The following is a 27538-nucleotide window of genomic DNA, read 5'->3' as shown; positions in this document are numbered from 1 at the left end:
AAAATATAATTAGAAAATTGATACAGTGCTATTGTTTAACCCACAGTTGTTCTAATAATGTCCTCTGCAACTGTCTTTCTCCTTGTTTGTGAACCAATCCATAGCGTACATTGTACTTAGCTGTCTTTGAAGTCTCTTCTTTCATGCAACGTTTCATCTCTTTGTTTCTTATGAGCTTAAGCTTGTTGAAGTATGCAGGCCAGTTTTTGTACTATTTCCTTAATTTTTGGTGTTTATTATTTCCTTCGTGCTGCTTACTTTGAGTTTAATTTACTCTTTGTTTTGTTTTCTTAAGGTTCATCCTTAGATCATTGGCTTAAGGTCTTCTATTCAAATGTAAGCATTTAAAGCTATAAATTGCTCTCTTAGGTGCATCCCACAAACATTATTGTTTTTGTTATCATTCAGTTCAACATATTTTCTTTCTCTCTTGATTTCTTCTTTGTCCCATTAATTATTTAGATGTGTTATTTAATTTCCAAATTTTGGTGATGAGGTCACTGATATCTTATTTCTTATTGCAATTGATTATAATTTAATTCTACTGTGGTCAGAGTACATATTTTATATGGGTTTAGTATTTTAAAATATATTGAAGCTTATTTTATGCCCCCAAATTTGATCTGTTTTACTAAACATGTCATGTTCATGTGAGAGTGATGTGTATTCTGCCATTATTGAGTTTACTCTTCTATAAATATTAGTCAAGGTGGATGATAGTGTTCAGATCTTCTATGCCTATGCAGATTTTCTTTGTCTAGTTGTTCTTTCAATTGCTGTGAGATTGGTGGTAATACCTCTAACTATGATTATGGACTTGTGTGTTTCTCCCTTTAATTCTGTCAGTGTTTCATTTATTTTGAAACTCTATTATTGGGACCAATATACACAGTTATGATTGTTACATAATCCTGATGAATTGATCCTTTTGTCATTATGAAATGTCCCTCTTAGCTCTTGTAATGAAGGTCTGAAACAGATATTAATAAAGCTGCATTGACTTTCTAGGTCACCATCATCTCTTGCTTAGATTATTGTTAGCCTCCTAATTGTTCTTCTTGCTGCTATCTTTGTTCACTTATAGTTTAATTCAACACAGCAGGAAAAGAGTGATCTTTAAAAAAAAAAAAAGATTTTATTTATTTATTTGACAGAGAGAGAGACAGCAAGAGAGGGAACACAAGCAGGGGTGGTGGGAGAGGGAGAAGCAGGCTTCCCGCGGAGCAGGGAGCCCAACGCGGGGCTCAATCCCAGGACTCTGGGATCATGACCTGAGCCAAAGGCAGATGCTTAATGACTGAGCCACCCAGGTGCACCAAAAGAGTGATCTTTTTAAAACATAAGTCAGGTCATTTCATTTTTATGTTCAGAACCCTCACGTGGCTTCTTACTTCACTGAAAATAAAATCCAAAGTTCTTATGATAGTCTTTAAAGCCACACATGTTCTTGCCCCTGGCTGTTTCTTGACATTTCTTCTCTTCCCTTGCTCTCCCCTCAAGCCACATGGCCTTCTTGTCTTTGCTTAAAAAGCTGAGCTTCTTCCCACCTTTTCGTCTTTGTATTTACTCTTCCCTCTGCCTAGAATGCTATACTCCCAAATATTTTTATGACTTACTCCCTCACTTTATTCAGATATTACAAAAATATTAAAACCTCTTCTGAGGTTTTCCCTGTCGCACTGTTTAAAACAGCACATGCATGAACACATGTGCACATATACATGCCCGTTAGCACTTATGACTATGACATGCATATTTATTTGCTTTTTCCCCCAACTAGAATGTAAGCTCTATGAGGATAGGGAGTCTTGTCTGTTTTGTTCACCACTGTCTTGTGTGTCTGAAATTGTGCCTGGCACATTTAAGCACTCAATAAATCAGTTGAACCAGTGAATATATGAATGAGGAATCACCACTCTAGCCAAGTAGCTTTACTTGCAATTTCTAGAGTATACCAGACTCTTTCCACTATGCTCCAATTATTCCTTCTATTTAGGATCTTTTGTTTACTATATCCCAATCTGTTATCCTATAAGATTTAGCTTAAATACTATTGCTGATTAAGTTTTCCCTCTTCCTGCTCACCACATTAAGTGCTTCCCACCATATTAAGTGTTCACCCCACTGTATTATAATTATTATTTTTTGTCTGCAATACACTTTAGGTTTATATAAAGACCTTATTTCTGTTTTTGTTTTATCCCATGTACATTGGAAGATAGTTGAATCACCACCTGTTTTTAGGAGGAAGAAAGTAAGAACTTACCTTAAAATTTGAAAGAGTGATGATTATCTAGATAGCTAGATCTTAGTCTTCCAGGTTGAATTAGAGACCAGATAACTAGTGTCTCTTATTTGCAAGAGGCAGACATTTAACTCCAATAGCCACAAGTAATCTGGGTGTATTGTAAGGATGCAGTAGCAGTGAGGAAAATAGGAATCTCAAAAGAATCCAAGATGCCAAGAACATTCACTGGGAAAAGGAAAATCTCTTCAACAGATGGTGCTGGGAAAACTGGGTTATCCACATGCAAAAGAATGAAATTGGACCCTTATATACAAAGTCAGCTCAAAATGGATCAGAGATCTAAATATGAGACCTAAAACTATAAGACTCTTAGAAGAAAAAACAGGGGAAAACCGTCATGACATTGGATTTGGCAAAGAATTCCTGAATATGATGCCAGAAGCACTGGAAACAAAAGTAAAAATAGACAAATTGAACTACATCAAAACTGAAAACTTCCATGTATCAAAGGACACAATCAATTCCAGAAGCACTGGAAACAAAAGTAAAAATAGACAAATTGAACTACATCAAAACTGAAAACTTCCGTGTATCAAAGGACACAATCAACAGAGTAGAAAGGCAACCTATGGAATGGGAGAAAATATTGGCAAACCATATTTCTGACGTGGTTAATATCCAGAATATAGAAAGAACTCCTGTAATTCAGTAATAAAAACACAACCCAATTTAGAAAATGGGCAAAGGACTTCAATAGACATTTCTCCAAAGGTGATATACAAATGGCCAACAGGCATATAAAAAGGTGCTCAATATCACTAATCATCAGAGAAATGTAAGTCAAAACCATAGTGAGGTATTACTTCCTACCTGTTAAAATAGTTACTACCAAAAAAACAGTAAATATTGTTGGTGAGTATATGAAGAAATTGGAACCTTTGTGCACAGTTGGTAGGAATATAAAATGGTGCAACCATTATGGAAAACAGCATGCTGTTTCTTCCAAAATTTAAAAATGGAGGTACCATATGATCTAGCAGTCCCACTTCTGAGTATATTTCCAGAAGAAAACAATCTTTGAAGAGATATCTGCATACCTGTGTTTATAGAAGTATTATTCACATATAGGTAGCAGCAATCCAAATGTCCATTGTTGGATGAATGGATAAATAAAATGTGGTATATACATACAATGAAATGTTATTTAGCCTTAAAAAGGAAAATTCTGACACATGTTACAACATGGATGAATCTTGAGGACATTATGCTAAGTTAAATAAGCCAGTCACAAAGTCAGAAACTATACAATTCCATTGAAGAGGTATCCAGAATAATCACATTCATAGAAACAGAAAGTAGGATGATGCTTGCCAAGGGCTTAGGGGTGGGGGAAAATGGAGAGTTGTTGTTTAATGTGTGTGGAGTTTCAGTTTTGTAAGATGAATAAGTTCTGGAGATTGATTATACAACAGTTTGAATATACTTAATACTATTGAACTTTACATTTAGAAATGGTTAGGATGGTAAATTTTATGTTAAGCGTTTTTTACCACAATTTTTAAAAAAGAATCTAAGAACAGAGGATTTTCATAAGGTCATAATTCAGAAAGGAAGAACCAGCCACAGATAACACTGTAAATAAACTTTGACAAGTTTGATTAACACTTATCAACTAGAGTTTGTGAATTTTTAAGCTGTGACCTGTCATTGACCTAATTCTACTCTTTGCTCTTCTGCTCTCATTTGTCTTTCAGTATGCCAGTTGACTAATTCTCTCAGCATCCCTAATTTACACTTCAAAATGACTCTGATTAGCTCGGAAAATTTCTCTTTCTTCTATTGGGCAATACTTTTCTGACCTGGTCTTCTCTTAGCTTGTGAACTGTGAATCAGCGAGTCTGGTGTCTTTGGTTCAGTTAGTGGGCACTCCTTAATTGGGGACTATGAAAGGGACAGTTTTTCTTAGTAGAGATCACCGAATTTCTGTAAATTTATGCATAAAGTAGTCAGATATCCTCTAAACAAGACATTTCAAGTTCTTTTAAAATAGATACTACTTTAGGGGGCCTGGGTGGCTCAGTCGGTTGAGCATCCAACTCTTCGTTTTGGCTCAGGTCATGATCTCAGGGTTGTGAGATCAAGCCCGATGTCAGGCTCGGGAGTCTGCTTGTCCCTCTCCCTCTGCTCCTCCCCCACTGCACGCGCAGGCTCTCTTGAGAATGAATGAATGAATGAGTAAATAAATAAATACATACATACATACATAAAAGATACTACATTAGTAAGAAGGAGGATATAGTGGATGCTGTGGTGAGTGGCTCATTTACTTCCTCTGGGACCAAAGCCCTCATTCCAGGAGTATTGCCTCCTGAGGGCTCATAGCTGAGTCTTCCCAGGAATTGCCTCTGCCAAAGACAGTTGCCTTATCCATGGTTATAGCCCCATCCAGGGAATAACCTGCATCTAATGATCAGGGGTACAGATGTCGGGGTACAAAGGCCTGGTCTCCTTGCCTTAATTTGGACAACTTTAAAGAGCCATCTCAGCTTTAGTGCTTGCTCTGGGATTGGCCAAGGTCTATAATGTAACAGTAGCATTGCCGCTCTGTCCAGTCTTACTGGCCTCTACTGAAGTACTTTACTGGAGGACTCTCCGGTAGGTTGTCTGCAGGCAAAACTCTAATTAATAAGAGTGCCTTGCACATAACAAGCTTTCACTAAATGTTGGTTAAAACCATTTGTTTATACCAGTGTTTTTCAAAGTGTGGCTTGGAGGTTTTGGAGGACCCCAGGAATATTTCAGGGAGTCTACAAGGCAAAACTGTTTTCAGTAATACTGGTAAGACATTTGCATTGTTTGCATTTTTCATTGTTGTGTCATTTGCCCTGATGGTGCACAAAAATAGGTAAGTAAGAGCACCTGGGTGGCTCAGTCAGTTGAGTCTGCCCTCGACCCAGGTCATGATCTCAGCCCGCATCAGGTTCCTTGCTCGGCGGGGAGTCTGCTACATGGCAAAGGTCAGTGGTTGTCTTGAGGAAAAGCACACGTGTGATTCAGTTTAGCTGAACTGTTTTTTTGTTTGTTTTTTTAATATAACACTTTTTTTATTAGGAAAAATGGCAGGCAAACTGTGGCTATATTTAGACTTGGGTATTTGAGAGACATACTTTTGAAAAACCTGTTACTTGAAGTAAAATGACTGACATCATTTCTTGCCAGTGGCCAAATTCAAGTTTTCAAGCAAAAATTAGAATCTTGGAAAATTTATACCCACCAACCTGAGCTTGACGGCTCCCTAGTACTTAAAGACTGTTTTGATAAGATCAGTTATATATAAGAGTAAGAATTTTTATTATTTAAGGAACTGCATCAATATTTGGATGGTATGTATAAGTCACCGAATCAGTGTTTTCTAAATGACCAATGCATGATGTTACCAAATCATGCATATGTAAAAGATGCATTCAAAGTACAGGGTAGACTGGTGGATTTTAATGCGATAGATTATGAAAGAAATTTATCATTATGGTTTATATACCACATTTTAGTTACCTTTTAAGAAACGACCACTTGTCAAGTTTTGGTATAGTATCAAAAACGTATGTCCACAATTATTTGAAGAGACAGTAGCCACATAAGCCAGGTTTTCTTCATAGACTTGTACCAAAGCAACATATTGCAGCAGATTGAGTGTGGGACTAGATAAGAGAGTCCAGCTGTCTTCTCATAAAGGCAGACATTACAGAAATGTGCAAAAATGTGAAACAGTGCTACTGCTGTCACCAACAAGTTTTTGTTGTTTTAAAATACAACTTTTCATAAAAAGATTTTACTTTAACATATGGTGGGTGTACATTTATTACTTTAAAATGGATTAATACTTTTTAAATTTACACACTTACTTTATAATATAGTAAACACTGATAGATATAACCCACATAAATAAAGGCTTTTTGGGGTACTTGATGATTTTTAAGAGTGTAAAGAGGTCCTGAGGCCAAAAAGTTTGAGAATTGCTGGTCTGTAGTGTTAGGAATAAATTAAGTCCTACCTCCATGTACTTGACAGTATCTTCTGTCTCACATACTTAATGATATACACAGTGTATGAAAAATATTATTAGGTATCATTCAATATATTAATAAGACCTTTTTATGTTTCACCGAAGTAGAGACTAGGCCCACAAACCTATTTGCATTAATACTTGCTTTTAGTAGTATGACTTACCCTATTAAAATTCCCTAAATTATAAAAATAGAGTGTGATTTTTTTTAAAGGTTCCTGGCCTTGAACCCATCCTTAACCCCTCAAAAACAAAATGAGTAATGCATGAGCTTGGTATGACAACACTATCTTAGTTATTTTAATCTTTTTTTTTTTAAAGATTTTATTTATTTATTTGAGAGAGCGAGAATGAGAGACAGAGAGCATGAGAGGGAGGAGGGTCAGAGGGAGAAGCAGACTCTCTGCTGAGCAGGGAGCCCGATGCGGGGCTCGACCCCGGGACTCCAGGATCATGACCTGAGCCGAAGGCAGTCGCCCAACCAACTGAGCCACCCAGGCACCCGTTATTTTAATCTTTTAAAAAAAAATTCTTCCGGAGAAAATCAAAGAACCTCTTAATGCTCTCGGTAGTAGATTCAGGTCTGTAGATTAAACATAGACACACACACACACACACACACACATTTTAGTTGTTTGGTTTGGTTTTGGTAATTCTGTGTAATGCAGAATCAGGAGTAGCAGCTGGATTCAGGATTGAACATTAGAACACATATTGTTAGATATCGATTGTGTTCCTAACGAGTCTTTTAGTGTGCACTATTGTTAAAGTGTGTGTGTGTGTGTGTGTGTGTGTGTATAACACTTTTAAAGCCATTACTGGTTTAAAAGGGAGGGGAGCTGGATGGAGATGGGGTACTTGTTCTCTGTGAAAAGTGGAATGGGGTGCCTGGGTGGCTCAGTCTTTGGGCGACTGCCTTTGGCTCGGGTCGTGGTCCCAGGGTCCTGGGATCGAGCCCCACGTCAGGCTCTCTGTTCAGCGGGAAGCCTGCTTCTCCCTCTCCCACTCCCCCTGCTTGTGTTCCCTCTCTCGCTGTCTCTCTCTGTCAAAATAAATAAATAAAATCTTTTTTTAAAAAGTGGAATAGTTGCTATTTACTCTGAAGTTTTTTAATTTTTAAAATTAGGAAAAATAGATAATTTTTAAGATCCTTTACAGGTATAAAATCTTGTTTTAACCTGTAGCCACACATGCTTTTTACAATCATGTACGATTGGAGGAAGGAAAGTTTTTACCAACCAAAATTGACTTTCTATTACTGATTAACTATATTAAGTTTCTGAAAGAAATTTATAGAGAAAATATGGTTATAAAATTAAGGAATGTATTTTTTAAACATTATTGACTTCTTTTTTTAAGATTTTATTTATTTGAGAGAGAGCACGAGCAGAGGGAGAGGGAGAAGCAGACTCCCCACTAAGCAGGGAGCCCAATGTGGGGCTCAATCCCAGAACCCTGAGATCATGACCTGAGTCCGAAGGCAGACACTTAGCCAACTGAGCCACCCAGGTGCCCCAAACATTATTTGACTTTTAGAACGGTAAAGCCAGAGTGTAAAACTAGTATAGAGATCTAAAGATTTTTGTTATGCGGTGCCTGGATGGCTCAGTCAGTTAAGCATCTGCCTTCGGCTCAGGTCCTGGGATCGAGCCCCATGTCAGGCTCTTTGCTCAGTGGGGAGTCTGCTTCTCCCCCTCACTCTCCCTCTGTTCTCTCTCTCTCAAATAAATAAATCTTAAAAAAAATAAAAATAAAAATTTTTGTTATATCAGGGAAACTCTTTAGACAAAAGCTGACCTAGAAGCCCATTATGTACAACAGGAGAAGTAGAGCTGCGTAGTGGAATTAATAATCAAGCTTGGCTTCCTGTGATATTTTTTTCAGTTGTAACTGGTAGTCTGTCATTACACTATTTGTGAAGCAAGGATATTGCCCGCTGGGATCTACAAGTAACATTTTTTTTAAACAAGAAATTTAAGTTGACTGCAGTTTTAAATGCCACATGCATTTTTTATTAGATTAGTATCATGTTTATTGTGTGTTAGGTAGGTTGTAATTATTTTTTTAAATGCTATAATAGTGGCTTTTAAGTGCTATAAACATGAATAGTCTTTTGAGTGTTTGCCTTTTATGATTTGGTGTTATTTACAACTGTTTCTTTTCTTGTATTTTTAGGAGTATAGCATGGCTCAAGAATCTCCCAAAAATTCAGCAGCAGAAATTCCAGTGACTAGTAATGGAGAAGTTGATGACTCTCGTGAACATGGCTTTAATAGGGTAAGAATACTTTTCTTTCTCTTAATACAAAGAATCATGATAAGCCCTTAAATGTTGAGATGAAAGTAATAGAGTTTAATATAGGAATATTTTTCTTAGATTGGCTGAAGTGTTAGGAATCTAATGTTACCATGTAGGGATGACTAGGTGGGTCATGTTCATGAATTGTCAAGATTAAGCTCCCAGCCAGGAAGCATTTAAGCTTTGATGTTATCATCAGTAATTCTGTTGTATGACCAGGAAAAGAGTATAGCTGATGACTTTGGCATATAACTTTATAAAACTATTTAATTTTATTTGTGATAAGAAAAAATATTAACTATAGATTATCCTTTCAAAAATCGGCACTGATTTCTTTTTTATGTGTCCTTAGTACATAATTCCTAAGTAGGCTTCTCCTGACTTTGCTCTTCACTTTCCAAAGTGGCATATTGACTCTGGAAAATGAAACTTGCTGTGCTTTTAATTTTGATTTAACTCTCATTTGAAATTGAAATTTAGTGCATTTTAATGGAAACACTATGGGTTTGGAGATAATCTGGGTGCAAATTTCCACTATGCCATTTCTAGCCGTGTAATCTTAGGCAAGTATTTAATCTCTTCTAAATTTTGTTTCTAATCACTATAAATGAGAATCTTACTTTCATGGGGATATTGATATTAAATGAGATAAAGTAAGTAATATGCCTAGGATTGTCCAAAAATGTTAGTGATGATTATTATCCCTGGAGATATTTACATTAAATACCCCTTTTTATGACATTTGATACATGTGTACAACTTTTTTTTTTTTTTTAAATCAACATGGGGCTTGAACTCACAACCCTGAGATCAAGACCTGAGCTGATATCAAAGAGTCGGATGCTTAACCAATTGAGCCACCCAGGTGCTGCCCCTGTACAATTTTAACTTTAAAAATATAGTGTTCGTATTTTTGGAAAAGTAATAGTTGAAAGAAACTTGAATTATTTCATAGTTTAAATAAGACTCTTTAGTTCATATGCTTAATAAAATCCTTTATTTTTTTAAATCCTTTATTTTAATATAAGGTGATATTTTAGATCAGGATTTCTTAATCTCAGCACTATGCACATTTTGGGCTGGATAAATTCATTGTTGTAGAGGGCTGATGTCTGCATGTAGGATGGTTAGCAGCATCCCTGGCCTATTCTGCTAGATGCCAGATGACCCCGAGGGTTGAGGAGAAACAAGTTTTAGATAGATTGTTTTAGTTGATTTTAGTAAATTCCATTGAATTTCACTTATTTTTGCCTTAGCAATTTTTTAGAAGCAATGAATGTGTCTTCAAACCTGAGGTTTATTTTAGTTGCAAGTGTTTTAACTTGGTTTCTAAGCCCCTGTGGCCTAATATAGAGTGACTCACAGAAGGAAGAGACCTTAAATTCTGAACACACAAGAAATTTTTATTTCAGGTTTAGTCTTTCTTGTGTTTGAAAGTACTAAGACACACCTGCATAATAAACTAATTCAAGTTACCATCATTAGACTCTAGCAATTACTTTATAAACTTCTGTTAATTCAAATAACTCACTATACCAAGATTTTAGTTAATGATTGCTTCGTTTTACTTTTGCTTAACAGCTCCTTTTGCAAACTTATTCTGCAAATATATTTTTTTAAGATTTTATTTATTAGAGAGAGAGAGAGCATGAACGGAGGGTGGGGGCGAAAGGGAGAGGGAGAAGCAGGCTCCCCACTGAGCAGGGAGCGATCCCAGGACTCTGGGATTATGACCTGAGCTAGAGGCAGACACTGAACCGACTGAGCTACCCAGGTGCACCTTATTCTGCAAATATTTATCGAATATCTGCTGTATACCATGCCTGGAGATACAGTAGTGAATAAAAATGACAAAAATACCTGCCATCAGGGAGTTGATATTCTAATAGGCAGTCTAATGACTTTTGTCCAAGAAAAATGCAGTACATACAAAATGTTGAATTGTTTTGGAGATTCACCTGCCACCTTAAGCCTGTTCTTTTTCTTGTTGTTGTTTTCATTTTGTTTTGTTTTGACCTATAGCTTATACACAGTATTAGCAGAAATTTTAATGGGGCACATAGGTAGCTCAGTCCGTTAAGTGTCTGACTCTTGATTTCTGCTCAGGTTATGATCTCAGGGTTGTGAGATTGCATCCTGTCAGGCTCCATGCTCAGCAGGGAGTCCGCTTCTCTCGCTGTCCTTCTGCCCCTCCCCTTGCGCACATGTGTTCATGCATGCTTCTCTCTCTCAAATAAATCTTTCAAAAAACCCTCCAGATCATAGATTTAAAAAAAAAGCACAAATGTTATGTTAAGTGTACAGCTTAAGTGTAACCACCACCTACATCAAGATGTAGAACATTTCCAGGACTTTACTGGCTCTCTTGCCCTCTTCAGAGGCAATATACTTCCCTCCCTCCCAGGGTAATCACTGCTACTCTAACTTTATATCATAGATTGCTTTTGACTGTTCCTGACTACAAATAAATGGGATCATACAGTATGTACTGTTTTTTGACTGGCTTCACTCAACATTATTTCTGTGACATTTATTCATACTGTTGCTTATGGCAGTATTTCATTCTTTTTCATTGTAATGTAGTTTTCCATTGTGTTAATATACCACAATTTGTGTATCCATTCTTCAATTGATGGATACCTAGGTTTTTTCCAGTCCATGGCTATTATGAATAAAGCTGTTGTGACCATTCTGGTACAGGTCTTTTGGTGTACATGATCACCTATTTCTATTGGGTATATACCCTAGAACGGAATTGCCAGATACATGATGTTCGGCTTTGGTACATATTGTTAACTAATTTTCCAAAGTGGTTGGACCAGTTGACAGTCCTACCAGCAATGAGTGAGAGTTCTTGTTGTTAAACATCCTTACCAAAACTTAGTATTCTCATACCTCTTAATTTTAGCCACTCTGATGGAAGCATAATGGATCTCACTGTGATTTTCTTATGCATTTCTCTAATGATTAATGACGTTGAGCATATTTTCATATTCTCATTGACCATTTGAATATTATCTTTTGTGAAGCCCTTTTTTAAGTTTTTTGCCCATTTTTCTGTTGGGTGCATGCCTTTTTCTAATAATTTGTAGGAGTTCTTTATATATCCTAAGTCACTTGTTTGGATATATATATTTCAGATATTTTCTTTCAGTCTGTAACTTGCTTTTGCACTCTGTTAATGGTATCTTTTGATGAACAAAAGTTGGTTATTTTTAATGAAGTCAATTTATCAATGTTTCCTTTTAGTGACTTTTGTGACCCTTTTGAGACATCTTTGCCTATCCCAGTATCATGAAGATATTCTGTTTTCTTCTAAACGTTTTTTGTTTTGCTTCTCACACTTAGCTCTGTGATTCATCTTGAATTAGTTTTTGTGTGATGTGGGGGTCAAGGTTCTTTTTTTTTTCCCCTCATATAAATATCTAATTGCTATTCACTGTTTATTGAAGAGACTGTCTTTTCTGCACTGGAAGCTTTTGCTGTTAATCAGGTAATCATATATGTGTTGTTCTATTTCTGGACTCTGTTTTATTTCTTGGTCTTTTATCCTTATATTATCCTTGTAATAATACCACACTGTTACTTAATTACTACAGTAATTAAGTCTGGAACAAATACTATGTTTAACCCTAATACCTAGTAGTTAATTCCTCTAGCTCTGTTCTTTTTCTGGGTTGCCTTAAACTTATTCATGACTCTCTACTTAAGAACCTTTATTTTTAAAAGCCTTTGGGGCGCCTGGGTGGCTCAGTCAGTTAAGCGTCCGATTCTTGGTTTCAGCTCAGGTCATGATCTCAGGGTCCTGAGATCAGCCTTGCATAGGGCTCTGTGCTGAGTGCGAGTCTGCTTGAGATTCTGTCTCCCTCCCCCTCTGTCCCTTCTCCCACTCGCCTGCACACATGCTCTCCCCCCTCTCTCTGTCAAATAAATAAAAATCTTTTTAAAAGCTGTGGATGTCTGGGGTGGGGGCGGTGTTCAGTCGGTTAAGTGTCCAACTCTCTATTTCAGCTTAGGTCATGATCTCAGGTTTGTGGGATAGAGCCCTGTCTCAGGCTCTAGGCTGAGCAAGGAGTCTACTTGTCCCTCTCCCTCCCCCTCACCCGCTGGCTCTCTCTCTTGCGCCCTCTCTCTCAGAATCAAAAAAGAGAAGATTTAAATAATAAGAACTTTTATTTGCCTTTGAGTGGCACTGAAAAAAGTTTTTATCCTTTCAAATTTTAACTTTAGAATCGAATCTTATTTGAGTGAAGTGAATTAAACCATAACATTATCTATATAAGCTCTTTGCTTATGTGGTCAAAGCCAGCTGACTTGCTGCTTTGTAAATTACTCATTGGTTAATGTCAAATCCTCTTTTTGGACATTCCCCTGCAGTGCTATTTCACTTCTTTTGGATGGTAAGAGAAGGAAAAAAGATGTTCCCCTGGAGGTCTCCTTTTATTGGATGTGAACTTTACCTGTGGACAAGGTTTCTTAAGAAGCAGTAATCTAGGGGCGCCTTGGTGGCTCAGTTGTTAAGCATCTGCCTTCGGCTCAGGTCATGATCCCAGGGTCCTGGGATCGAGCCCCGAATCAGGCTCCCTGCTCAGCGGGAAGCCTGCTTCTCCCTCTCCCACTCCCCCTGCTTGTGTTCCCTCTCTCGCTGTGTCTCTCTCTGTCAAATAAATAAATAAAATCTTAAAAAAAAAAAAGCAGTAGTCCACTTCAAGTAGTACACCCCACTTCACCTCCCTGAAGAAATTCAACATCATAAAACTTGTTTCTGTTTGTACCTGCTCTTATTAAAAATATATTCATCACAAGAGCCTCTTACATATTTAATATCCTTGAATTAAAATAAAATTGGCTGTGTGATCCCTTTCACTGTGAGTGAAAACAATATTTCAAAAGCATCTTTCGACCATTTTGAATAAATTATACTCAAGATCTTGTAGGCATATTTACCTCAGTTTTGTCATACTTTCCATCCTTTATTTTCCTGAGCAATAAAAGGAAAATTGCATTTAACCTCAGTTCTATGTTCATATTTTAATATTGATAAAAGTTCATATGGAAAAATAAGTGAAAATGTATTACTTAGCATTAGACTGTATTTTATAGACTAGTAAAGATGTCTCATGTAAAACTTGATCATAACTAGAGTTTTCTGAGATATTTTACTTATATACATCTCCCTTTTATACCTGTTTGTTGTTTAAAATCATTTGATGGCTTTTATTTAAAGCATACTGCATAATGCACTTTAAAAAATGTAAAGTCTTGTATAAAACTAGGATGGTAGCTTATCAAGTTGTTGTATCTTGACTGGCCAGTTGGTGTCACTGTGGCACAGGCAGTGAAATTGTAAATGTTTCTGTCTGGTTTTTGTGTCTCATTGCAGATGTTTCATTCTTCATTTGGTTTCCCCTCTTAGTCTTGTCTTACAGGAGGCCCTGGTTAGATGCTAACTCAACATTCACATTCTAATAGAGATTGTAATGAAAGAGCTTGTCCTAAAAATCCCCTGGTAGCAACTTAACATATGTTAATATTTTGAGGCTTGTTATTCTTTTTCTTAAGATAAGGGACAACAACTATACAGAGAGACGGTAGAATACTAGTCTTAATATTATCAGAGTTTTTTACAGCAAAAAATACTTTTTTCTAAAAAAATTCTTGTTTTTTAAAGATCAGTAAAGTTTAATCTTAGAAGGATGCAAATTATTCTTTGACTTATAAACCGTATATTATTTTTACTTTTTCTCTTAAAGTGCTGGTCAAAATATTAGATTAAAAACATTTGCAATTTGTGACATGAATTAAAGAGAAGAAGCAAATATGAGCTCCACGAAGTTGAAACTTCTTGTTAATTGAGTTATACTTGGCAGATTTAGTGAAATTATCTTAGTAGATAGAGTTAAAACAAAAATTTTTTCTGTGGTAAGCCCCAAACTAAAACCCATAATTTAGTTTTTTCCACCTGTGGACCTTTTCTCTGGAAAAATGTACATATACACAGAACTACCAAATTTTGCATTCAGTTTTAGGGAGTTTAGGACGCCCTCCACCCTGCCTGTGGATCTTAGTTTCCTGGGTCTTAAAATCTGGTCTACAAGTTTTGAGTTAAATCACAGGATTTTAGTTTAGTAGGAGTACTTTACAGATCCCTGAATCCCACTACTTTATTTTACAGTTGAGGAAAAGGACCCTTGAGGTTGTGATGAATTACCCTTATAACTGGCTGTACCAAAGGCTTACGTGACTTGATTATAAGTAAGGTAGGGCAAAAATGTTTCCATTCATTCATTACCTTATCTGCAGTGCTGCCACATAAGAGATAATCCAGGCTTTCATTAAATGTTTGGTGAATAAATGAGTGAATGAAAACATGTTAAAGCTGGAACTAAAAACACGTTTCTAGACTTCTGTGGAACAACATGAAGATGTACTGTACTCTCAGACTTGATAAATCCATCTTGTGTCTTTAATTTCCCAGCATGCATCATCGTTGTTGTTGTTGAAATTTTGTATACGTGGCCTTTGTTGTTATTGTTCTAAGGCTTTTATTGAACTAAGTAGTTTCTCCATTCCCCTGTACTTATCAGTCTGGATAATAAACTCTAGCAGTCTGGAGAAGATTGGGGAAGGAACATAAGAATAGAAATGGTCAGAACACTTGTTTTGGACATATTTCCTCCCCTCACCTCAGTGTTGTAACTGCCCATTTATTTATCTGCTTTTCCCAAGAGATTGAAATCAACTTAAGGGCAGAAACAGTGTACACACAGCACAGTTATGATTTCATAGTAGTTGCTCAATAAAGGAACGAATTCCAGTATAAGGACTTAAAAAATTTAACATGTTTTCTACTTCAGCCATCCTGTCCTAGAGTTTGAGTATCATGTGATAACAGTTTGTCTCCTTACTACATGTTATTCAATATCACATTTCTGCATTACTCACATCTGGAAAGTTTAGTAGCTCCATCAGTGGCAACATTGATTTGATGCAGACTTTTTCCAAAGGCCAGTTTTTACCAGTTGTATATCATGTATATTGTGGACCCTTTTGGAGGTATGGCAAATGTTTTTCAAGGGTTGTCTAACCCATGCAAATCTAGATTCATTTTAATATTTACTTTTCAAATAAAGACTATATTCTTAGTACTCTTACCACAAATTATGTTTTTAAATGTATGTGTTTACTACATATACATCTTTTAAATTAACTTTGGATTGGAATTTCTATTGAAAAGTGTGAATAAATATAATTTTTAATGAGGGGCTGAAGCCTTATCTATCTTAATTACAAGATATTGTGCCTATAAAATAGATGGTAGATTCTGCCTTTATTTATAAGCAAACTCTATCATGAATACGTTTTTTGATTTCTAGTAGCAATTGTTTTGAATGTAGATACATACAAATGTTCCCACAGTGATAAGTCTTTGAATTCAGCATTCCCTTGATGGAGGTTGGCACGTGGTTTCATTCTTATCAAATTTCAGTACTATTTAAAGTTTAGACTAAGAGGGCATGGGGAGGGGGTGAGGCTGAGAGGGTAGGCAGAAAACTATCAAAAGATAGTGATTCTGTAAGTTCTTGTTAAATGTTTGTTGACTGAGTGAGAGGGGAGGAGGGAGAGAGAGAGGAGACTGAGATTGTGTGTGTGTGTTGATAAAATGGAGAAAATAGATGAGTCAGGAGATTTGCTAATTTGATCAAGTGGAATAACAGATACAGGAGGTTGTGACCAAAAAGTGAGTTATTGGACTTAAAATTCCAGAAGTATTGCTTCCTGAGTGATGACAAGGTCCCAAAGAGTGGCCATGGGAATTTCCGGTGGCTTAAGTAGCATGGGGCATGAAAGATGAAAGGAATTAAAGATGAAGCGGTTAATGAAATCTGAGACGAAAGTATAGGTTGGATTGTCTAGTGTATCTTTTATCTGCCCTCACACTTTTTTTGGCCCATTGTCCAACTACAAATTACCAAACCTGTATCAAACTACCAACTCTGGGCTTCCTACAAGTATACTAAGGAGAAAAAAAAAAAATCATACAATAACAGATTGTTATTACTACCACCCATCATTCTGTATCAACATAGGTAGGCAAGCTCATGCGATAGATTTTATTTCATTTTAAGTAACTTATTTCACAGTTTGTATTAAAAAAAAAAAAAAAAAAAAGGCAGGGGCGCCTGGGTGGCTCAGTCATTAAGCGTCTGCCTTCGGCTCAGGTCATGATCTCAGGGTCCGGGGATCGAGCCCCGCATCGGGCTCCCCGCTCAGCCGGGAGCCTGCTTCTCCCTCTCCCACTCCCCCTGCTTGTGTTCCTCTCTCGCTGTGTCTCTCTCTGTCAAATAAATACATAAAATCTTTAAAAAAAAAAAAAAGCAAGCAACAGACTACATACCGTGCCATTATAGGCTATGTTTTTGATGAGCTATTAAAACTCAGCTTGGACATTATATATCAGTTTGGAAAGAATTGCAAACTGAACATAGAATCATTTCATTCTCTGAAAGTGTGCCCAAGGGCATGCAAAAGGTTGGGAACACCCAGAATAATGGTAAGAGTTGGGGATAGAGCAGAAGACCTGGATGTGCCAAAGCCCTCAATAAATATTTGAGATGGACTAGAAAGAAGGTAGATGACCATGTTAGGGTGGGGAAAAGGGCAGTGAGGCAAAGTGGCCCACAAGGAAATGTGGGATGGGAGTCAGTAATGTACAGGTATGCAAAAACAGTTCTCTACAACAGAGTTCCTTAAAATGTAGACAAAGGATTAGCTGAATCAACATCACCTGGCTTATTTGTTTGAAATTCTGGCTCCTTGGCTTCATATTCCAACTTAATGCGATCACAGTGGACAGCTGAGAAGAATCTGAATTTTAGTAGGTTCTCAGGTGGTTCTTACCCAAACTAAAGTTTGAGAACTGGTAGTTTAGAAGTATCAGTGGAGAACTGAGAAAATGCTGACCCTGCCTTTTATTCCCTTGATAAGCAGAATGTTGGAGAATAATCATCTTTGACTCGAGGTAATTGTGGAGAGGTAGCAAGGCCACTACGAGGAGGTTAGGATGTTGCGATAGTTTACAGTAGGATTGGGGATGTGGAGATCTGTTTGAATAATAGCTTTGCTTCTGGCAGATATTCCTTCTAGGCAGCTGTTAAAACAGCAAAGGGGATTTAAAAAAAAAAAAGATTTTATTCATTTATTTGAGAGAGATCATGGTGGGGGAAGGAGCAAGGAGGGAGAAGGGAGGAGCAGACTCCCTGCTGAGCGCAGAGCCCCGTTGTGGGGTTCAATCCCAGACCCTGGGGTCATGACCTGAGCTGAAGGCGGACGCTTAACCCACTGAGCCACTCAGGTGCCCCAACAAAGGGGATTTTAAATTACCAAAATTCATAGAACATTTAACAGAAACTTTTCAGTTTGTTTCTTTAAAAATTATGTAAATGTTTTGGATGGTTTTGTCCATTTTGAGGAATGTTTAAATTGAGAGAATTGCTAGCAAATCAAGTATTAGTATTATATCTACTAGATGCTAGGAATGAAAACTAAAGGGGAACAAGATAGATAAGCAACCTGGTCTTAGCTTAGCTTTTATAGTAGGCGGGAAGAGAGAATATAGAAATTAATTAATTTACAAATTTTAATATCATCTGAAAAGTAATATGCTAGGCCAAGTATAGCATGGTCTGAGAACTGGTAGGAAGAGTATGGAAAGATTACCTGAGGAATTGATGAGCAAGCTGAATCTCAAGAATGAGCTGGCCAAATGAAGAAGGGTGAGGGATGTTCCCATATAAGGAGCTGAAAAAGGTGTAAGACTATAGAATTGAAAATTTTCTGTTGTTGGAGTGGAGAATGTGGGGGCAGATAGTGAGAAATGAGGCTAGAGAGATTAAGTAGGGACCAGAGCCTGCAAAACCTTAAAATCATGTTGAGGAGTTTGGGATTTTACCTAAAAGGCAAAGGGGACTAAATGATGTAAAAATGGGAGGTCTCAATCAGATTCACGTTTTAGAAAGTTCTCTCTGTGGGGCGCCTAGGTGGCTCAGTTGGTTAAGCATCTGCCTTCAACTCAGGCCATGTTCCCAGGGTCCTGGGATCTGAGCCCCACATCGAGCCCCACATCAGGCTCCCTGCCCAGAGGGGAATCTGCTTCTCCCTTTCCCTCTGCTGCTCCACCTGCTTGTGCTCGCTCTCTGTGTGTCAAATAAATTTAAAAAAACTAAAATAAAAAAGTTTTCTCTGCCTACAGTTTGAAGAATGAATTTCAGGGGTGACAAGACTAGAGACACAGGAGATGGATCAGATTTCCAAGGGAAGTGGGGAAGTGAGACTTCAGACTTTTCTCCTGTAGAGAACCTAGAACCAGTAAAGAACAGCAGACCATTTTAGAAGATGGAGATAAGAGGAAAACAGGGAGAACATAGTGTAAGGGAACTGAGGGACAAGAGAGTTCTTGTGATTTATAGGGTACTTGGAGAATCCTTAACAGATTGTTGCTGGTTACAGGACACACTTTGAGAATCACTCCTTTGTTTAAAATTTCTCCTCTCACCCTACATAAAGGGGAGTATTAATTAATAAATCTCTAGTTCTGCTTATCTGTTGTGGTATTATGCATCTTATTAAGGATGCTTAACACATCCTTAATAAGATGCATAACAAAATTGGCTAAACATTTTGTGTTCTTTATTTGCTGGTTTTGCACTAACTAGTTCAAAAGTAGATTACTGTGCAAAATTATAAATTCTAAAGGTATGTTTTTAGCCTCATTCCTGTTCTTACCTCCATGAAAATCTGCAAAATGAAGGCATTTTGGTTGAAAATTAGCACTCCTTGGGGCGCCTGGGTGGCTCAGCCTTTGGGAGTCTGCCTTCGGCTCAGGTCATGATCCCAGGGCCCTGGGATCGAGCCCCGCATCGGGCTCCCTGCTCGGCGGGAAGCCTGCTTCTCCCTCTCCCACTCCCCCTGCTTGTGTTCCCTCTCTCGCTGTGTCTCTCTGTCAAATAAATAAAATCTTAAAAAAAAAAAAAAAGAATAAAATCTTAAAAAAAAAAAATTAGCACCCCTTCACAGCTTTATGGAAGCTGTTACTACAAATATTATTTTGTGTCCTCTCAAAAGGACTTAAAATGTACATGAAACTTTTTTACCAAAAGCATTATATTTATTGTTTTAGCTTAATTGTTTGAAAATTTGTTTTTAAAATATTAAATGCTGAGTATATTAACCTAATGCTTTAATAGAAAGTTAACTTTAGGATTATTCCATTTTATTGTATAACTGTTAAGCATGACTTTGCTAAGTCCTAAACTTTGAATTAAATGTCAGTGACATAAAAATGCAAATTAGGGATTTTATGTTGTTGGGTATAGTGGGCTCATTGTTGCTGAAATACATTCTAGAAACCATACGGGTAAATGCAGTAGCAGATATTTTAAAAGTTACTAAGCTAGGCACAGCCTTATAACTGAGACACTTTAAAAAATAAATTAAGGATCATATAAAGGCACATTTTTGTGAGTTACGAGGCTAAATTATATTAACTTAGAGAATATGTATTTTACAAAAATACGAAAACAGTCAACAAGCTCATACAATACAGAATGTTACCTCACAAGTCCTACGTTCCTCTCACATAACCCCATATCACTTTGTGTTACACTCAGTTGCTAGACAGCCGTCAAAATGATAATTCTGTTCAGAATCTGAATGGACCCATTTGTACCACTTTCGGTTAGGTTCCTTCTGTTAGTGACAGTTTAGGCATAGAAAGGCCTTAGTGCTTGTCAGATTTCACAGCTGTTTTACATAAAGGTTTTTTTTTCTGGAAGAACTTTTGTTTGTTGAGTAAAAGACCCCTAGGAGATCATTGGGAGGAGCCTGAGTGACATGTAATATCCTCAGAAAACTAGTTGTTTCTTCTAGAGGCCATGCATGAGAAGATGGAAGGCATCCCTGTAACTTCTTGAAAACTTAGATAATCAGAGATATCCGTCATGTTTACTGTGTAACCTCTTACCAACTACTACTACTGTATCTCTTTTCTCGGAATTTACACAGTACTTTGTGACAGGACAGATGATTCAAATGAGTAATGTTCTTTTCAGAGAAGTTCCAAGAACACAGCAAACACAACTGCCCTGGACCTGTATGCCATTTTTATTTTGTTTGCATGTGCTTTTTTTTTTTTTTTTAAAGATTTTATTTATTTATTTGACAGAGCACAAGTAGGCAGAGGGACAGGGAGAAGCAGACTCCCAGCTGAGCAAGGAGCCCGATGTGGGATTCGATCCCAGGATCCTAGGATCATAACATGAGCCGAAGGCAGGCACTTAACTGACTGAGGCACCCAGGCACCCACATGTGCTTTTTTATTCCTCAGATTTTGAGGGGTGTCTTTGATACTTTTCTTAGAGAGAGCTTAAAAGTTATCAAGACTTTGAGCAAGGCAACATTCAAGGAAACCATTCTAAAAATAGGTTGACCTTAATGACCAAACTTGCAAAGTTTAAAAAATGTCTTGGTAGTTTGACAGTATTTATTTTATAAGTGATATATTTGTCTTTCAGGGAGAAAAGATGATCTGGTTTTAATGTAAATATGAATCAAAGGATCATTAATATTTAAAACTAGAAACCACTGATTTACTATATTAAAAAATAAACTGGAAAGGTAAAGATCATTTATTCCGTGAAATGAACAGACTCAGAGATTTGGTTTAAAAAGAGGAATTAAATAAAGCTGAGTGTAATGATTTTTCTTTTTAATTCTAAATTTAGAGGAAAAGGATTTTGTCCTGTGACAAGAGATTTTAAGTGACATTAGGAAATAAATGAAAAGGGATGAAAGAGTTAATTTCTTTTGTACTATTAGGAAATTACAAGTTGAGAATGTATTTGCATTAGTGTTTAAACTTCAGCAGATTCTGAAATAATGTTTTTTAAAAGGCATTTCTTTGACTCTTTTAGAAAACGTAGGGACTAAAATAAATTCTAAGTCTCTAATAAATTGCTTATAGCTATTTACATTTACTATACACTCAGTTCATATTGTTTCTTAAAGCCTAGTCCTAACCGTATTGCTAGTTAGTAACTAAATGACACATTTTTGTGTCCCAGTTTTTTCATCTGTAGAACAGTACCGTGATAGTACCACTTAGCATTATTGTCAAGATTAAAGAGAGACTATACAAGCAGTTCTTCTTTTGTATAGATTCAGTATGCATTAATTTCATTTACCACAGTTTAATTAAATGATGCCAGTCTCCCAGCAACACATCTCAGATTTAAGTCTCCATGGTATATTAACTGTAATTGAATAAAGGACAAACTTCACTGCTAGCACTGGAGTCCATAAATCACTATGTGAATAACAGAGGTGAATCATGATTATCGACTAATCATGTCACTTCTTTCAAAGTCTCTTGGTGATTGGTCATTACCATACCTGTTATTCAGTTCATACAGACAGCAAACCATGTAGTAGTATTACCTTCTTGTCTCTTGGTCATAAACCCATGTGACATTTTCCAAAAGTGGATGATCAAAAGGGAATGGGTGAATAAAGATGGAAGTCCAGCAAAGAAATGAAAAATGATAACACAGGAAAAAGTGAAATTCATATCAAGCCTAGATGGAGTTTTGGAAGAAATAGCTGACTGTAGGGATGTTGATTGACACTGCCACTGTTGGAGAGACTCTAGATTTGATCCGGAAGAACTTAGTGAAGCCTCACTGATTAACATAAACAAGGAAAGAGCTTTAACGTTGTGACAAGAATTTTTGAAGGTTGCGGAATAATCAATATTTTCTATAAATCACTTTGCACGGTTTCAGCTTGCTTGATCATTTTTACAATGCTACATTGTAATGCAAAGTGAGGACTGCCTATACGTACGTTAAAGTGCTTAGAACAATTCCTAGCACTTAGTAAGTGTTCAAGTAATGTTTTTCACTGTAATTATTAGCAATAGCATTAATTAGTTGTAACAATGATTGTAGTAAGGGAGAGGGATGCCTAACATTAAGTGAGTGCCTAAAAATATGTATGGGGTGCTTTGCCTATATTAATTATCTCACCTGATTTTCATAGATTTCATAGAACTCTGAGGTAATTTTTAGCCTATTTTTACAGCTGAGCAAACAGGGACTTCTTTAAGAAAGTTTTTAAGTACTTGTCCAGGATCACATAGCCCCTAACTAGGAAAGCTGGTATTCCAATAAGGTATGTCTGAATTATCTTTCCAGGTCTTTCATGTTTCTAGTAATAGTTGGTTCTTGGTGAGACTATGACAATCTTTAAAAAGTGATTTAAGAGTCTTTGCTATGGGGGCGCCTGGGTGGCTCAGTCGTTAAGCGTCTGTCTGCCTTCGGCTCTGGGATCGAGCCCCACATCGGGCTCCCTGCTTAGCAGGAAGCCTGCTTCTCCCTCTTCCACTCCCCCTGCTTGTGTTCCCTCTCTCGCTGTGTCTCTCCGTCAAATAAATAAATAAAATCTTAAAAAAAAAAAAAGTCTTTGCTATTGATAAGCATCTTTAAAATATGCCATAAAAATTCAAAAGATAATTCCATGGGGAATTCTAATTGGGATGAAGAAAACAAGAATAAATCTTTGCAGCTTACTTGTATTTATTATTGTGTTACTGTGCTGTTATTTTATGTTTTTTTTGTTTGTCCCCATAATGATTAGCAATAAGACTTTTAAAATTAAAAAAAATTGTTATCGTTTTGCTTGGATAACATATTGGAATAGGTACCTTTTTTTAAGGCCAATTCAAAGAGATGTCCCTGGTAAAACTAATGTTAATTCGTTTTCTGTTTTGGGGTAGACCTGTCACCTCCAGTGACAGTTTCTTATATATATAGCAGTTTCTTTTGGTTTTGCTAATGAAAAACTCTGGATGCTGAGTATGCATAGGTTTTACCACTATTTTTTAATGTTTTTATTAAATATTAGATGTAAAAGAATGTTGGCACAAAATGTATAAGATAAAAAGAACAACAATACAAATGAAAGGCATCAAGATTGGAAAGGAAAAGATAAAACTATTTCTATTTGCAATGTGGTCTTGTATGTAGAAACTCCTAAGGAATACACCCACACACACACACAATTTCAAATTATTAGAACTGATAAGTTCAGCTTATCGGGTACAAGAGCATTATTGCAAAGCCCAATTTATTTTTAAGGAATAAATAATGCAAAAACAAAATTTTTAAAATTTCAGTACTCAGGAATATGTGCAAGACTTGTACACTGAAAGCTATAGAACATTGTTGAAAAAAGTTAAAGATCTAAGTCAGTGGAAGGACATCACATGTTTATGGATCAGAAGACTTAATTCATTAAAGTGGCAGTGCTCCCCAGATTAATCATATTCAGCATAATCTCTATCAAATCCTGTTTTTTTGTAGAAATTGACAAACTGGTCATATGTAAAATCAAGAGATCCAGAATAGCCAAAAAAGTCTTGAAAAAGATGAACATAGGGCTCACTGATTTTAAAACTTACGACAAAGCTGCGGTAATCAAACAGTATGGTACTCACATAAGGAGGATATAGGCTAGTGGAGCAGAATTGAGAGTACAGAAGTAGACCCTTACATTTGTGGTCAGTTGAATTTCACCAAGGGCGGCAGGAGTTTTCAATAAGGAAAGGATAGTCTTTAAGAAAGGGTGCTGGGACAACTGGATATCCATATGCAAATAATGAAGTTGGATGCAGACCTCACACATACTAAAAAATTAACTCAAGGGGTGCCTGGCTGTCTCAGTCAGTGGATCATGCAACTCTTGATCTTGGGGTTGTGAGTTTGAACCTCACGTTGGGTGTAGAGGTAGCTTAAAAATAAAATCTTTAAAAAAATTAACTCAAAATGAATCAAAGATTTAAATATAAGAGCTACAAATATAAAATTCTTAGAACAAAAAACAGGTATAAATCTTCATGACTTTGGATTACGCACTTTCGTTTCTTAGATACAACACCAAAAGCATAAGCAACAAAAGAAAAGAGATAAATTGGACTTAATCAAAATTTAAAACTTGTATGCTTCAAAGAACACCATGAAGAAAGTCAAAAGGCAGCTCACAGAATGGGAAAAAATATTTGCAGATCATACATCTGGTAAGGGAATTGTGGCATAAAGCTCACATGGCTCACTCCCTCACACTGCTTCCAGGAATCTGCCCACCTAAAGTAGCGCTGGTTGCCTGTCACTCTGTATCTCTCTTACCCTGCCTTAAAAACAAACAAACAAACAAACTTACTACTTGTTACTTACAGCACTTATTACTGCCGTACATTTATTTGTTTACTACCAGGCTCCTTCACCTTCCTCCCCCCAGGTGAGTCTGATTGGGGCAGACTAGTTCCTACACTGCTCTATCTGTAGCTAGAGCAGTAGCTGTCCTTGGTGTTCATTAAATGTTGAGACAATGAATGAGTAAATCCTTTAAGTTCCAGAGCTCAAGCAGTACTTTCTCTTTTCCTATTTGGTTCTCATAGATTTAGTCCCTATTCTGAATTCCTCTGATACCTATTGCCTTTACTTTGGCAACAAATTCAACTTTGACATTAATATTTGTATATCTTGTCTATCCGGTGAGGCAAGGACTGTACCTTACCTTTTTCTTCACCTAGAAAGTCTAGGATACAGCAGGAGTCAGCAAAAACTCATTAAATTTAAAAATAAACCAAGTTAATCTGTATGGTGTTGAATCACAAGTCCTTTCAACAAATTCATTTATTCATTTGACGAATATTTAGTGAACATCTATATCTCAGGCACTATTTCAGGTGCTAAACATATAGCAGTAAACAAAATGGGCAACATCCCTGCTTTCATGAAGCTTACAATATAGAGTGAGAAGAGATAAAAATAAACACAAATACTAAGTGATACCTGCTATGAGAAGAATAAAACAGTAAGCAGAATAGGGAGTTCCAGTGTGACATTGTGAGAGTTCTATTTTAATTTAGTTTAGTTTTTTACTATTTTATTTTTTAAAGATTTATTTATTTTAGAGAGAGTTGGGGTGGGGGGCAGACGGAGAGAATTTCAAGCAGACTCTCTGCTGAGCACGGAGCCCGATGCAGGGCTCAATCCCATGACCGAGATCGTGACCTGAGCCGAAACCAAGAGTTGGACGCTTAACTGACTGAGCCACCCAGGTTCCCTGAGAGTTGCTATTTTAATCGTTGTTGGGGGAAAGCCTCTCTGACTAAAGGAGCAAGCCCTGTAGATGTCTGGTAGGAAAGCTTTGGGGGCGGGGGGAACAGGAAGTACAAGGCTCTTCAACAAAGATTCTTGTGTTTGAAGTAACTGTGTGGCTGTAAGGCTGAGGCTGGTAGGAGATGAAGTCAAATCATGTAATGCCTTGAGAACATTTAACAGTCTTGGTTTTCTTCAAGCGAGATGGTAGGCTATTGGAGAGTTTTTGCATGCGGGATAATTTTGGTTGATGTGTGGATTTAGAGGTGTGTGTCTTGGGTAGAAGCAGGGAGACCAATTAAAAGGTTCTTGGAGTAATCCAGTTGAAATATGATGCTAGCTTATTAGACCAGAGTGGTAGCAGTGGAAGTGGTGAGAATTGGTTTGATCCTGGATATATTTTGAGAGTAAATCTGATAGAATCTGCTAATGGTTTGGATGTAGACTTAAGAGAGAATCAAACATAATTCCTAAGATTTGGGCTAAGATTTTGGTAATAGAGATGCTGTTAACTGAAAGGAGTGAAAATATAGGTGGTATTATTTTGTTTTGTCTCTTGGGGGTTGGGGATTTACTGTGGAATCAGTTTCTGACACATTAAGTTTGAGATGCGTATTTAATACCCAAGTCGAAATAACAAGTATGTAATCAGATATATTGGAGTTAAAGAGGGAGGCCCAGGTAAGACACCTAAATTTGGAAGTTGTCAATGTATAGATGGTTTTTAAAGCCAGAAGAATCAATTAGATCACCCAAGAAGTGGCTATAGGAGAAAAAGTCCTCTGACTGAACCCTGGGGCACTCCAGAATTTGGAGGTTGGGGAAATGAGGAGGAATCAGCAAAGGAGACAGTGGAATATAACAGATGATGTAAGAGGAAAGTCAAGAGTGTCTGAAGTTAGCTGGGGGGGGGGGTTGAAAGTACAAGGAGGGAACAATTACCTGTGTCAAATACTGTTTGATAAACGATAAATTTGGTAAGTCAAATGCTGTTTGATGAGAATTGACCTCATTAGTTACTAATTCATTAGGGTCCACCATACCAATCGAATAATTGCCTAAGCAAAATTAATGAGCTTCTCAGGAAAAACCCGTCTCAACATTTGCCAGTTATGTATCTGTTAAATGTAGACTTTGCTAGGGAGCCTGGGTGGCTCAGTCAGTTAAGTGTCCAACTCCTGTTTTCAGCTCAGGTCATGATCTCAGGGTTGTGAGATCAGGCCCTGTGTCAGGCTCCACGCAGAGTCTGCTTAAGATTCTCTTTCTCCTTCTCCCTTTGCCCCTCCCCCCCTTTTCTCTTTTTCTAAAATCTTTTAAAAAAATTTTAAACTTTGCCAATTAGAAAATTTAAAATGTTAGTCCTGAGTTTTCAAATTGTAACTGTACATTATATGTGATGTGGTACCATATTAAGAAAGGATTTCAAAGACATGTTTTTGTTTTAGTGCATCATTTGTCATTATTGTGTGAAACCAATGGAATCCATTCATAGACTCTGATTATAAAATTGGGTAATTCCTCATATCCAAGCCAGAGAAAAGAAAGGACTTTCGGAAATCTGTGTTTCTTAGCTTTCTTTCTTTTTTTTTAAACTATAAGACGGAATGTGGAATATTATATTTATTACAGCTAAGTTCCAATTAGAAGCTAATCTGCAGTTGGGTTGACTACTATCAGTGTTTAACATAAATTTAAATAGCAGAAAATTTCCTT

The 27538-nt window shown here is 36.8% G+C and overlaps 1 protein-coding gene across 4 annotated transcripts in view; it reads left to right on the top strand.

Moving 5' to 3' along the window:
* The window catches only part of ARFIP1 (ADP ribosylation factor interacting protein 1), a 112764-nt gene that overhangs the window by 30693 nt on the left and 54533 nt on the right, over positions 1 to 27538 (top strand). For 3 of the 4 annotated variants that reach the window (XM_044912867.1, XM_021698859.2, XM_044912866.1), the window contains one exon: positions 8487 to 8588. In XM_044912867.1, the coding sequence (XP_044768802.1) occupies positions 8496 to 8588 (93 nt within the window). In that variant the 5' untranslated portion in view covers positions 8487 to 8495. Of the gene's footprint in view, positions 1 to 5046; positions 5087 to 8486; positions 8589 to 27538 lie in introns of those variants that run through there. The other variant, XM_044912868.1, reaches the window with a different exon arrangement.

Source organism: Neomonachus schauinslandi, chromosome 2, assembly GCF_002201575.2.
Source record: "Neomonachus schauinslandi chromosome 2, ASM220157v2, whole genome shotgun sequence".
In the NCBI taxonomy this organism is placed as follows: Eukaryota; Metazoa; Chordata; class Mammalia; order Carnivora; family Phocidae; genus Neomonachus; species Neomonachus schauinslandi.
Note: the sequence above shows the minus strand (reverse complement) of the source record. Positions and strands in the feature narration are given on the sequence as shown.